The sequence below is a fragment of the Mycotypha africana genome, assembly GCF_025528875.1.
Source record: "Mycotypha africana strain NRRL 2978 chromosome Unknown BDF20scaffold_11, whole genome shotgun sequence".
Classification (NCBI taxonomy): Eukaryota; Fungi; Mucoromycota; class Mucoromycetes; order Mucorales; family Mycotyphaceae; genus Mycotypha; species Mycotypha africana.
In genome coordinates this window covers 959,313-972,826 of record NW_026515735.1, presented here as the reverse complement: position 1 = coordinate 972,826, position 13,514 = coordinate 959,313, and the positions used below count along the sequence as shown (strand labels likewise).

Genomic DNA, 13,514 nt, shown 5'->3' with positions numbered 1-13,514 from the left:
TCTTTTTCAACTTTTCCTCACTTCTGCGATTATCAATACAAAGAATATGTTTTTGTACGGCAGTAGTACAGCAAAAGACGGCTGGTTGTTAGTTCTCGCTTCTTCCTGCGCATGTATAGCTGGTGCCAGTCTGATCTTTCTTAAACGACGAATACTAGAAAATAAACACTTCATATCAGCTTCTTTATCGTTGGGTGGAGGCGTTCTGCTGTTCAACTCACTTTACATTCTGCTACCAGCATCTCATCAAAACCTTAACTCTAACTTATTGACTTTCGCATGCTTCTTCATTGGAGTTTTCTTGACAATAAGTTTATCATATATAGTAGAATGGTCTACGCCAAATGCTATTCACACCTGTGATGCAACCGCTTCATTGAACAAAAATGAAGAAGAAGAAGAAGCTCTCTTAGCACGAAATCAACATAACCAGGATCACCGCCATCATAACCATCATCATAGCCACCAACATCGCCACGATAGTGCTCACCATAACCATCACAACCAACAGCAGCATAATCATGATGTTGAATATGGAACTGTTGTAGTAGGAGATGCCAGTCATGTCGATCATAAGAAAGACTTTCTATCTATTGGTATACAGACCGCTATTGCTATCTGTATTCACAAGTTTCCAGGTTAGTAGTATTATGCTGTGTTTATTGTTGAAGATTTTGACAATCTTGTGATCCAAACTTTGATATTAACATAAATAATGCGGGTTATACTCTTGGTATCAGAGGGTCTGGTAATGTTCATATCAAATGAAGCATCAAGTCAACTGGGATTAAAGGTCACTGCAGCAATGACCATCCATAACTTTGTTGAAGGATTCCTGATATCTCTACCTTTATTCCACGCTATAAACTCACGTTCTGCTGCCTTCATCTACGCTTCCTTGCTGGGCGGATTATCCCAGCCATTAGGCGCTGTTTTAGGCTTACTAACAATAACAGAACTAGATCAAATATACAACAAGTATCTATTCGGAATTACTTTTGGTGTAGTCAGCGGAATGTTGTGCTTCATTGCAATACAGGTAGAGTTAATTCGAAAACAATAGTATTTGCTTAGATTTGCTAGGAATACTAATTACATACATTGTATAACTGATTTTGCATGCAGAGCATGCTTCCTCAAGCTGTTAAATTAGACCATCATAATCAAAGAAATGTTACTCTATTCTTCTTCATTGGGATTTCTTTGATAGGCTTTTCGAATATCATTCAGTCTCTGTAATAGCGTCATCGGGAATCAGATCAGCTCACATGATATAATCATCTCATCAACTGGATATTATGAGAGCAAGCTGGAATTTTCATAATTGTATAATATGGCTTATTTATTTCTACATGCGTACGCATTTGAGACAGTGTTCATTGATAGACAGACTCGTTACCAATTCATTAAAGATTGACATAAACAAAACACATATTAACTATTTATAATCACAAAAAAATTGTGTTAGCTATCAATGTTGCTTTCAATTTATTGCTCAATTCACTGATCTGAAGGCGCTCAACGAGCAGCTGCTCCGTTAATGTTGGATACTCCGCTTTTTTCAAACAGTTTCTGATTTGTGGTGGGACCATCCATTGAGGAATGGTTTAATTGGACAACTGAATAAAAATTAGTGGCTGATTCTAGCCTATGAAATTTTTTCTTTTCTTTTCTGCTTTATTAAAGTCGTAACTTTGTTTGTTGCTAACTTTTCGACTTTCCTTCTTTATTGATTCAAAACATGTCATCCTATTCATCGTCTTATCACCAATCTTCCTCTGGAAGTAGCTACTCCAACAGCCGTGGCGGAAGTTATAGAGATAATAGAGAAACCTCACCTAGAAGATCAAGTAGACCGTACGTACTTTTTAAAAAGTTGATGGGAAGCTAATTGTAAAAATGTACAAAAGAAAAGTTTTACTAATTTTAACATACTCCTTTAGTTCTTCTGGTTATAGCCACTCTAAAAGTGATGATCGTGGTTATTCTTCTTACCGCTCCGGAGGTTCTGATAGCTCAAGATATGGGAGCAGTAGCCGTGGCGGCAGCTATGGTTCGTCTTCCCGTTATGGTGGTAGCAGCAGTGGCGGTTACGGTGATAGTTACTCTAGCCGAGGTGACTCCAGTAGTTATGGCCAACGCTCCTCTGGTGGTAACAACAGTATCAATAATATCAATTTAGGTGATATTCAATGGGATTTGGCTTCTCTTCCCAAGTTCGAAAAGAATTTCTATAATGAGCATCCTAAAGTTTCCCAACGCACCAAAGAAGAAGTGGATGCTATTCGTGCAGCTGCTAATATGAATGTGACTGGTCATGATGTACCCAAGCCCCTTCAAAGCTTTGAGGAAGCTACTTTCCCCGGTTATGTAATGGATGAATTGAACAAGTTGGGCTTTGAAAAACCTACTGCTATTCAGTGCCAAGGTTGGCCTATGGCTTTAAGTGGTCGTGACGTCGTTGGTGTTGCCGAAACTGGTTCTGGCAAAACTTTGGCTTATATTCTTCCTGCCATTGTTCACATTAACGCTCAGCCTTTGTTGCAACCTGGTGATGGCCCAATTGTTCTTGTTTTGGCTCCCACTAGAGAATTAGCAGTTCAAATTCGTGAAGAATGTGTGAAATTTGGCTCTACCTCTAGAATTAAGAATACTTGTCTTTATGGTGGTACTCCACGTGGACCGCAAATTCGTGATCTCTCTAGAGGTGTTGAGATTTGTATTGCTACACCTGGTCGTTTAATAGATATGCTCGAAGCTGGCAAGACGAATTTGAAGCGTGTCACCTATCTTGTACTTGATGAAGCTGATCGTATGTTGGATATGGGTTTTGAGCCTCAAATCAAGAAAATTATCAACCAAATTCGACCTGATCGTCAAACTTTGATGTGGTCTGCTACATGGCCCAAGTCTGTAGAGCGTTTGGCCACCTCTTACCTTAAGGATTATATTCAAGTCACTATTGGTTCGTTGAGCTTGAGTGCTTCTGCCAACGTCTCACAAACCGTTGAAATTTGTACAGAACAAGAAAAGCGTGGTAAACTGATCACTCATTTGGAACGTATTATGGAAAGCCCTGAAAATGAAAGAAAGACAATTATTTTTACAAGTACCAAACGTACGGCAGATGAAATTACTCGTTTCCTTAGACAAGATGGCTTCCCAGCACTTGCTATTCATGGTAACAAACAACAAAATGAACGTGACTGGGTTTTGAATCAATTCCGTTCTGGAGGCCATCCTATTATGGTGGCTACAGACGTTGCTTCTCGTGGTATAGGTATTGTATTATATTATTGTTGGGATTGTGTGTGTCTTTCTCTTCATTCTCTTCCTTGAGCATAGCTTTTTTCCGGTAAACCATTCAATTTTATGTATATGCACAATGTCGATCGTATTCTCTTTGTGTGTATATATATAATTATTGTAATTATCGTCTTTAGCGAGAAGATTGGATATAGATATCACATTTTATGTCGACAATCAATTTCTCTCTAAAAGATAGCTTGCAACTTTTGCTGGAAAAATTGCCTAGGAAGGCGGAATGAGATGGAAAACAAAAGGATTTCAATATTTTGTTACTTTTTTATTATCATACAATTTGGTAAGTTTGATCAAGGATAGAGAAAGTCGAAAGATACAAAAAGGTTTAGAAAGGAAAGGGACATACTCGGCATACTGTGTAAGTAGAATACTCTTTCCTTCTGTCTCTTTATCTTTTTGCCTGGTTTCTTTTTCTTTTTCTTTCTCTTCTCTTCTTTGATTATACAACAAAAAAAGTAGCAAATACATCCTTTTCTTTTCTTTTTTTACTAGCATTTGTCTTGATAAGTTGGTAACATTTTAACTGACCTTATGTCTTTTTCTTTTTACTCTTCTTCCAGATGTCAAGGATGTCAAATACGTTATCAATTACGATTTCCCTAACAATGTTGAAGACTATGTCCATCGTGTCGGTCGTACCGGCCGTGGTGGTGCCACGGGTCACTCCTTCACGTTCTTCACCGCCGATAATGCCCGTCAAGCAGGTGACTTGGTTGATATCCTTAATCAGAACAGTCAATTTGTTGATCCTCGACTTCAAATGATGGTTCAAACAAGACATGTTGGCGGCGGCGGTCGCGGTAGAGGAGGACGTGGCCGTGGTTACGGTGGCGGTCGTGGCGGCGGTCGCGGTGGTTACGGCGGCAGTAGTAGCAGTGGTTATTATGGAGGTAGCTATGGTGGTGCACAAAGCTACGGTGCTTCTTCTTCTTACGCTGCTAGCAGTGGAGGTTATGGTAATGCTGGTGGTTATTATGGTGGTGGGGCAGATGCTGGTAGCAGCTCCTATGGAGGTGGTTCTTGGTAAAATTATTTTGAATTCAAGTAGTATTGACAGTCATCATAAACACGCCGTTGATCAGTACTACTATATATTTCTTATTCTTCTCTCATGCTACAATATTTATATCATTTCATTTTAAATATGTTATATTTCCCAACATTTGATCAATGTGACCCCAACTTAGACTTACTTAACTCCATTAACACTCATTAAATATTCTTTACCTATTTGTCAATAATTCAAGGTTTTATTCTGTCATATCGTTTCTTGGGATATTATCTTTGTTCTGTCTTTGAGAATCGTTTGTAAGCAATTGCTAAAAAGGAAATATGGAGGAGCATGAAAAAGGTCGAGAGGGCGCGGGGAAAGAAGCGGCGCCAGGGGTTGAAATTTGACGGTTCCATTACAGTTTATAAGAAACTTTTGAATCCACTCATCCTTTCAAAATGACAGATGTCGAAAGCAATGTTGACACTAGCAGAAGCACGGAAACTGAGGAAAAATTATCGTTTAAAGATATGAAAAAGTTCGAAAAATGGACGAAATCGCTACGATATATGACTGGACTGGGACTAACGGAAGCTGAGAAGCAAGACTTTGAAAAACGCTTAGCAACAGAAAAGGAGCATTATCAGTGTCACCAATGTGAAGTTTGGAAAGACAGTTTGTTGAAAAACAGTAAATACTTAATTTGATCTCTTCAGTATGCTGTTAACAGTTTGGCACAAACTGATCTCACTTATCGTTTCATGTCCAGGCCCCATTGTGAGATTCATGGTTGACGAACTTCGCAAAATAAATAGGCCAGTAACAAAAGATGATTTCAAATGCTTACCTTGTGATACAACAAGAGCAGGGGGCTTCTCACCGGTCGATGGTATTTTATTATGCCAAAACTATCTAACAAAGTCTATTCAAGAACGTACAATGGCGCATGAAATGATACACATGTATGATCATTATAAGTTCAAAGTGGATTGGAGTAACCTAAAGCATCAAGCGTGCAGTGAAGTAAGCTCAAAGAGAAGAAGAATGTATGAAACTTTGTAACACATTGAGTTCAGGTCTAAAAATAAGCTTTTCATACTGTGTAGATTCGAGCAGCTAGTTTGAGTGGCGATTGCAGTTGGACAAACGAAGTTAAAAGAGGGTTTTACACATTTACAAAGCAACATCAAGCGTGTGTGAAGAGACGGGCAGTTCTATCAGTGATGCAAAATCCAAACTGCAAAAGCAAGGAAGAAGCAGAACGTGCAGTTTCAACTGTATTTGACAGTTGTTTTGCAGATACAAGACCCTTTGATGAAATCTATTAATTTATACTGGAATTCCTTTTCTTGATATTCAAGTCGATCGTTACACATTGTACATAAGTTCAATACAGATATCCTGAACTAAAAGAGCAACACATACAAAGCGTACCTGTAGAGGCCTTTTATAGATGACGCGAATTTTTTTTTTACTCCCTTTTTTCAAATCACTTTTATTTATACAACACATTTTATAAATAAAGACAAAGCTTGGTGCTTTTCTGTATTTTCTCTCCTTTCTTCTTCCTTTCTTCCTTCTGCACTCTTATAAGCATATCAACATGACTATTCCGGAACCTACATCTTCCTCTCAACAACCTACTGGTAGCACCCCTGCTATCAATATCTATAGTGCACAAGGCCTTAAGGTTAAGGCAAAAGAATATATTGAAATTTTAGACGTAAAGCTGAATGAAAGTTACTACGCCAAAGAATTTGAAAGTAAAACTGGTGTTCCAAAGACGTATGCTGTTCTTGGCGCTGGCACTGTCATTTTCCTCATGATATTCTTTAACTTTGCTGGTCAACTTTTGACCAACGCTATCTCATGGCTCTATCCTGGTAAAGTAATCATTACCGAAACGACTACAATGTATTATTTGCAATGCGTGATCTGAAACATATTGCAACAGCTCTTACTGATACCTTTTTTTTCCTCTGGTTCCCTTTAAAACGGATATGTAGCCTATGCTTCTTTCAAGGCCATTGAAACTGAAGGAACAACTGATGATAAACAATGGTTGACCTATTGGACTGTTATTGGATGTATTCAAATGGTTGAATACTTCTCTGATCTTCTTTTGTTCTGGTTTCCCTTCTATTATTTGTTCAAAACTCTGATTGTCCTTTATCTGGCTTTGCCTCAAACAAGAGTAAGTACATAACGTATACATGGCTGGTAGATGAAGGATGAGTGAGATAAGAAATTCTTTCTAAAACAATAATGCGTGTTTATGGAATCTTTGTGGGAGAAATTGGAATTATTTTGTGTTTACAGACTTTGTGTATATATGCGTGTATGTGTTATGAAACTTTCTATTAACATTTGTCAACTTTATTCTACCCATCAATAACAAAATCGAATAGGGTGCCGAAACCTTCTACAACCGTATTTTACGCCCTTACTTGTTATCTGCTCAAAGTGATATCGACAACCAAGCTGAAAGAATTAAACAAAAGATTACCGACCTTACTTCTGATGTCAACAAAACAGATTGAACGACCTGATTCTATGATTATTAGTAACAGTGATGTTGCGTTTTTCATGAGCAGGAGAAAAAAATGAAAGGAAATAAAAAATTAATCGATATTCTGCTCATAACTGACGATATTCACGATTATATTCTACGCTGGTTCACAGAAATTGTTTACCATTAAACTGCCCTACTGTATATATTATGGGATATATTCTGTTATATAGTATGAGAATGATCTGTTTGAGTGTAGTTATTAGCTTGATAGTTGGCTCCTTAGAATAATAATAAGTCAGGACTAGCTTTATGGAAGCTGATAACTCTCCTAGTTCAACAGTAGGAATGACTCATTTTTTTTTTATTTTTTAAGGCTTATTAAATTGGTGACTCCATCAGTAAGAGTAACTTATCATGTTGCATACTGCTTTACTAGTATGTAGGAAGTTACATTCTGCTGTTTTCAAATTTTTATTATATTTTGATTGAGTAGGATACCATCGTCAGTGTATCTCATATTGTTTCTGAGAAACTTATCCATAAGTCGACCAGGGTACAATCTCTCCACTGCCATTCCTAACCCACACATTCTTTGTTTCGAGACCAACATCGTTATGAAATTCAGATGAAAAATCAATGGCCAAGGTACAAGTTTACGCAAGCATACTTCATATATAGAGCTTTTTTAAATTACTGAGCCGTTTTGGAAGTAACGCTTCGATTAACAGCACTGTGAAGGACGAATTCTGTAGAGTATTCAAATCCATGCCAGACATTCCTCACTTGAAATATATTCTTTCGCTCTTTTCTTTAAACTAATTTCGAACGGATGCATTGGTCACTGACCGTAAGAAAGTTTTTTAAGTGCTCTTAATTACATAAAGTATGTTATGGAGACTATCAGGTCTATTAGGTATAAACGAAAGTGGTACATCAATGGTGTAGAGGTCATCCCGTGCGTCCATTAATTATGACAATTAACCAGTAAGCTCCACTGGGGTTATGAATCTAAGGCTTCCTTCTATCATCTGTCTTTTTCGCTTCTACCTGCGCTTGCTGGTAGCAGTTCAATCGTATAAACCCCACATGATGTTGCTGCCGCCACTGACAAAGATAATAACAGCATTGAATATTGTAAACACAATTCCCTGTTGATCGTTAAGAGCTACAAGATAAGAACAGGAAATCTCAAGTTGCAAACATATCCAATTTGAAAACAATTTTCCATATCAGTTTAATAGCTTTTTCCGAGCGAAAAAGACAATGCGGAAGTATTATTTATACAGAGCTTTCGAAATTGAACAACACCAATACAGAAGCAGTATGCAATATGAACTCGAATAATACGGCAAAAATAATCAAGAATTATCGATGAGTAACGTACAGGAATACCATGTGTTGCAGTGAACACCCTTTTCAAGAGCCACTAGTGTTGTAGAATCGGACAAATTAACGCGCCTGTACAATTGTTTCCGTACCCAAGATGTATAAGCAATTATTTAGATGTTGTTATGCCCTATTTCAGTAAAATACCACGTCATATTCGGATTTGGGGGAAGTACAAATTCAAGTGTTGGACTACTGCTCGTAGACGAGCAGTTGTCAATGGATTTATACGCAAACGCCGGCCATCTGGATTTAAGATCCCTACTTATTCAATGAGAGTTCAAATATACAGATTTACTAGGCTGTTTATTGGCTGAATAAGTGAGTATCTCAGTGATTATATGAAAGTAAAGGCGTTTGTCAAAGGTCCTTCGAACAAATGGATCGGCTTACCTGGGCAAACACTAATGCATATGGCCCGCTTGGTCGGAGTTTACAACAGCATTAAAATTAAGGCACATAAATCTGTCAAATTGTTGATGAAACCCTGGTTTTGACAACAACTATCAACCTCAATGTTGAGTACGATTGCAACCGCACGATCCGCTCATCGCTTCTATTTTTGTAAACGGTCTGCTGTTACCATCATAAAAGCTTCTTCGTTCAGATATCAAACTAAGTTTTATGCAACAAGTAGGTGACAACAAAAAGGAAAGGTGACAAAATAGTGGGGAACCTGAATAAAGTATACATTACCCATCGATGATTTAGATGCCAAGGACTTCTCCATTTCCAAAACGAGGAACATTGGTATTATTGCTCATATTGATGCAGGTAAATAAGAGCGAGTTTTCTTTTGGATTGATCTAGTTTGCAAATACATTAATACCAAGTGCAATTGTTGAATAGGCAAAACAACTACCACAGAACGCATGCTATATTATGCAGGTGTAACAAATCGACTTGGAGGTACATAGTGTATAAGCTTCAGTATTTTGGATTGATATTCAAATAATAATTTCTTTTTGGAATATTCATCAGACGTCGACGATGGCGATACAGTTATGGATTTTCTCGATGCAGAAAGAGAAAGAGGCATCACTATTAATAGTGCGGCTATAACATTCGGTTGGAAAGGCCATCGAATCAATCTCATTGATACACCTGGTCATGTTGATTTTACTATGGAAGTAGAAAGAGCCGTACGTGTGTTAGATGGCGCTGTCACCATTTTAGACGGCGTTGCAGGTGTGGAAGCACAAACAGAGACAGTTTGGAAGCAAGCCGATAAATATGAAATTCCCCGTATTGCATTCGTCAATAAGTTAGATAGAATCGGCGGTGCATTTGGAAGAACTGTAAAAGAGATGTGGAAAAAGCTTCGAACTCGTCCACTAGTTGTACAATTACCTGTTATGCATGAGGATAGCCTGAATGATGAAAGGAAAGGCTTAAAGTCAGTAGTTGACTTGGTGACAATGGAAATGATACAATGGGATGAGAATAGTGTGGATGGTTCAGTGATCAGTAGAGTCCCTCTGGAAGAAGCAACCAAGGACGAAAAAATATTGAAGGAAAGTAGGGAAGGTCGAATAGCGTTAGTCGAAACTCTGGCAGAAATGGACGATGACATCGTGGAGGTATTTTTTGATAAAGCAAATGGTGATCATATGTTAGTGGATGCTGAGGCTTTGAAAGGTGCTATCAAACGTGTCACTATAGCCAATAAGGCTGTGCCTGTATTATGTGGCTCCGCCTTTAAGAATCTTGGAGTGCAGCCTCTGTTAGACGCAGTAATCGATTACTTGCCAAGTCCAATAGAGCGACCCTCTTGTATGGTAACATACAGTAACGGTAAAACTGCATTGCTACCCTTGAATGATAGTCAATTATGTGCACTGGCGTTTAAAGTGGTTCATGATTCAAAAAGGGGATCATTAGTTTACGTTAAGGTTTACTCAGGTATAGATTACTATTTGTAAGAAACATATAATTTGAATGTTGTGCTCAATCATTTTTACCCTGATAGGAAAACTGAATGCTAGATCAACTTTATTTAACACCACAACTCAAACCAAAGAAAGAGCCAATAAACTGTTACAAATGTATGCTAAGGATGTTGAAGAAATACCGTCCATAAATGCCGGTAATATTGGCGTGATCGTAGGCTTGAAAGATACCCGTACAGGTGATACACTAGTACAATCCAACAATACCAAGGCTATCAAAAATGGCTTACAATTAGGCAATGTCGACATACCAAACGCAGCTTTCTTTTCGGCCGTCGAGCCTGCTTCCGTTTCCGAAGAAGCTGCAGTGCAAAACGCTTTGAATAACTTGGTACGAGAGGATCCTTCCCTCAAAGTCTGGACAGACGAAGAGAGTGGCCAGATAATGGTCAGCGGCATGGGCCAACTTCACTTAGAAATCGTCAAGGACCGCTTAATCAATGATTTTAAAGTCAAAGCAGAGATGGGTAAAATAAGAATCAGTTACAGAGAAACATGTCAAGCTGCCGCTATTGCAAAGGCCAGCTATGATAAAGAAATTATGGGTAAAAGAGCTAAAGCTGCTTGTCAAGTGGAAGTTAACCCTATTGAAGAGGATGAGCATGATGATGCGGAGGAGGGGCAAAAGGAGCGTAAAATGCAATTAGTGAAGCAAGGTTGGATTTATGATTCCGGTAATCACTTAGCTGTAGATCTGGGTATCAAAAAGAGCTCTGGTAGTAATAGTGAAGAACCTCATCCTACTGATGATACCACTAATCAGCTGAAGCCTGAAGATATTAAGCAAGCCATGCTAAATGGTCTTCGAGCCGGTCTTGCTCGTGGAGCGGTATTGGGTTTCCCGTTAACTAAAATGAAAGTTAGAGTATACGATCTCGAATTATTTGCACAGGACACAACTCTGGGTGCTATATCTGCTTGTGTCTCAAACGGTGTTTTCGAAGCTGTCAAGAAAGCCAGTCCTTGTCTTTTGGAGCCCATGATGGAAGTAATTACAACAGTGAATGAAGACCATATTGGTAACGTTGTAGGCGATCTAAGCGGTACTCGAAGAGGGCAAATTATCAGTTTGGAATCTACGATGGGTCTTGAAGATGAAAGTAAAAATGAGACTGAAGATTTTCAAGTGTATGCTCCGAAAGATTTATATTTGACAAATTCAGAAGTAGACGGATTTAAGCCCAAACAGATCATCAAAGCGGAAGTTCCTCTTAGTTCAATGTTAGGATATTCTAGTGCACTTCGCAGTTTGACAGGCGGTAGCGGCTCATTTTCCATGCGAGTTATTGGCTATGGCAAAATGAGCAAAGATAGAGAGAATGCCGTTGTTTCTGAAATGAAAGGTTGGTAAAAGCAATTTTTGTATAAACCTCGACTTATACTGTGTAATATAGTATTTGTAAATGTATATACATTTCTATTTATTTATAATTTAAAAGGCAGACAATACAAGAAGAGTAGCATTCTGTTTTAACGTATTTCATATTGACAAAACTGCTATTATTGACATGTCACAAACACAAAATCCATGAGGTTGTTTGTCAAAAGGACAAAAGTTCTGTTACACCACTTAATCTGAGATATAACCATTTAATTTATTCATTCCATTTTCTTTGAATGAGAAAGACCAGGCCTTTTCTTCCTTTCACTTCTTTCTCTATAAGTAACGCACATACCAATGTTAGCTTCTGCAATTAATGGAGTGGGTATCGCTCACCTCCCCAATCAGCGCCATAAAATTGTGACTAAACGAGGTGTCAATTTTACCCTGATGGTTTGCGGTATGTTTAACCTTTTCAAAAACTGACAGAGGATCTTGCATAGCTTAGATAAATGCAGTACAAATGATATTGATGGCTTTATTATAAACAGGCGAGTCTGGTGTAGGAAAAACAACCTTTATCAATACGTTGTTTACTACCGGTATTAAATCAGCGAAGGACCCCAACAAGCGCCGCGGAAAGCAATTAGAAAAGACTGTTGATATTGAGATAACCAAGGCTGGTGAGTAGCTAGAGTAGTGCTGAGAACTGAATAATGATATACAAGGACCGTAACATTGAAACAACTATATCTAGAGCTTGAAGAGAAGAATTTCAAAGTGAAATTGACAGTTATTGATACGCCTGGTTTTGGGGATTATGTGAACAATTATAATAGTTGGATGCCGATATACGAGTTTTTGGATGATCAACATGAAAGTTTCATGGCACAAGAGCAGCAGCCAATCCGTCAAGGCGTTATTGATATGAGAGTTCATGCATGCTTGTACTTTATCCGACCTAATGGCCACTCGTAAGTCATGTTTTGGATTTAGTTGAATGTATATAGAAGCACACTTGTTAAAAGAAGCCCTCACCCCCTGTTTTCTCAACCACACTTACACGCTTCACCATAAGTCTTAAGCCGCTAGATATTGAAGTGATGAAGCATCTTGGTTCCCGAGTCAATCTCATTCCTGTTATTGCCAAAGCTGACACTCTAACACCAAAAGACTTGGCTAGATTCAAACTGAATGTAAGTCGATCTGTTACTTTATACACAACTAACGTCTCAAATGTAACCTAACGTCTTTTTCTCGCGAAGGTTCTCGACTCAATTGCGGCTAACCACATCCAAGTTTATTCATGTCCTATTGAAAGCGAAGACGAAGAGGTTACCAAAGTCAATCAAAGTATTATGGCAGCTATGCCCTTTGCTATAATAGGGTCTACACAGGATGTTCAAACTAGCGATGGCCGTATTGTAAAAGGCAGAGAATATTCGTGGGGAATTGCTGAAGTAGAAAATGAGAAACATTGCGACTTCAAAAAGCTTAGAAAACTTCTAATCAGATCCCACATGCATGACTTGATATCTACAACTGAGGAGAGGCATTACGAGAATTATCGTCAAACGCAAATGAGCACGCGCAAATTCGGAGAGCCCAGGGTAAACAAGTATGAAAACCCTAAATTCAAGGAAGATGAGGACCGACTTAGACTGAATTTTACAAAGCAAGTGAAAGAAGAAGAGAATCGTTTCCGTCAATGGGAGGCACAGGTAAGGAGTTCTTTATTGAGCATATATAAACCTTAAGAAACTCACATTTAAATATGTGATAAATAGTTGGTTGCAGAACGCGATCGGCTCAATAAGGATTTAGAGGAACAACATGCTCAAGTGAAAGCATTGGAAACCGAGCTGGAACACTTGTATCAATCGCAAGGCCGTATGTCTACTCGAAGATAAATGGTACACAGTACCAGCAGCATTTAGAGGGCCGCAGTTTGAAACCTTTGCCACCCATCACAGAACAGCTTCCCATAATACGAACCTTCTAATAATAAAGCCCTGTAACTTCTTAATTCAC

At 38.4% G+C, this 13,514-nt stretch overlaps 6 protein-coding genes across 6 annotated transcripts; all 6 read left to right on the top strand.

Annotated features, from left to right (window-relative positions):
- Window positions 1-46: 46 nt before the first annotated feature.
- On the top strand, window positions 47-1,239 carry BDF20DRAFT_826842 (uncharacterized protein; the record flags this gene model as incomplete). The annotated part of the gene is made up of 5 exons (XM_053078114.1): window positions 47-359; window positions 463-482; window positions 515-642; window positions 778-1,039; window positions 1,126-1,239. 5 exons carry the CDS (start codon window positions 47-49, stop codon window positions 1,237-1,239), a joined length of 837 nt encoding a protein of 278 aa, XP_052932457.1.
- A 502-nt stretch (window positions 1,240-1,741) lies between these two features.
- On the top strand, window positions 1,742-4,351 carry BDF20DRAFT_907953 (P-loop containing nucleoside triphosphate hydrolase protein; the record flags this gene model as incomplete). Its single annotated transcript, XM_053083429.1, has 5 exons — window positions 1,742-1,857; window positions 1,944-2,152; window positions 2,183-3,280; window positions 3,885-4,190; window positions 4,215-4,351. 5 exons carry the CDS (start codon window positions 1,742-1,744, stop codon window positions 4,349-4,351), a joined length of 1,866 nt encoding a protein of 621 aa, XP_052932456.1.
- Window positions 4,352-4,884: 533 nt separating this feature from the next.
- BDF20DRAFT_826686 (peptidase M76) lies at window positions 4,885-5,643 on the top strand (the record flags this gene model as incomplete). The annotated part of the gene is made up of 3 exons (XM_053078093.1): window positions 4,885-5,005; window positions 5,085-5,338; window positions 5,497-5,643. 3 exons carry the CDS (start codon window positions 4,885-4,887, stop codon window positions 5,641-5,643), a joined length of 522 nt encoding a protein of 173 aa, XP_052932455.1.
- A 275-nt stretch (window positions 5,644-5,918) lies between these two features.
- Window positions 5,919-6,855, top strand: BDF20DRAFT_916601 (TB2/DP1, HVA22 family-domain-containing protein; the record flags this gene model as incomplete). Its single annotated transcript, XM_053084478.1, has 3 exons — window positions 5,919-6,198; window positions 6,322-6,509; window positions 6,724-6,855. 3 exons carry the CDS (start codon window positions 5,919-5,921, stop codon window positions 6,853-6,855), a joined length of 600 nt encoding a protein of 199 aa, XP_052932454.1.
- Window positions 6,856-9,217: 2,362 nt separating this feature from the next.
- Window positions 9,218-11,513, top strand: BDF20DRAFT_907944 (P-loop containing nucleoside triphosphate hydrolase protein; the record flags this gene model as incomplete). The annotated part of the gene is made up of 2 exons (XM_053083428.1): window positions 9,218-10,115; window positions 10,183-11,513. 2 exons carry the CDS (start codon window positions 9,218-9,220, stop codon window positions 11,511-11,513), a joined length of 2,229 nt encoding a protein of 742 aa, XP_052932453.1.
- A 327-nt stretch (window positions 11,514-11,840) lies between these two features.
- BDF20DRAFT_826983 (putative septin) lies at window positions 11,841-13,393 on the top strand (the record flags this gene model as incomplete). The annotated part of the gene is made up of 6 exons (XM_053078128.1): window positions 11,841-11,943; window positions 12,035-12,166; window positions 12,241-12,457; window positions 12,562-12,679; window positions 12,749-13,204; window positions 13,271-13,393. The coding sequence occupies 6 exons, from the start codon at window positions 11,841-11,843 to the stop codon at window positions 13,391-13,393; spliced, it is 1,149 nt and encodes a 382-aa protein (XP_052932452.1).
- Window positions 13,394-13,514: the final 121 nt, after the last annotated feature.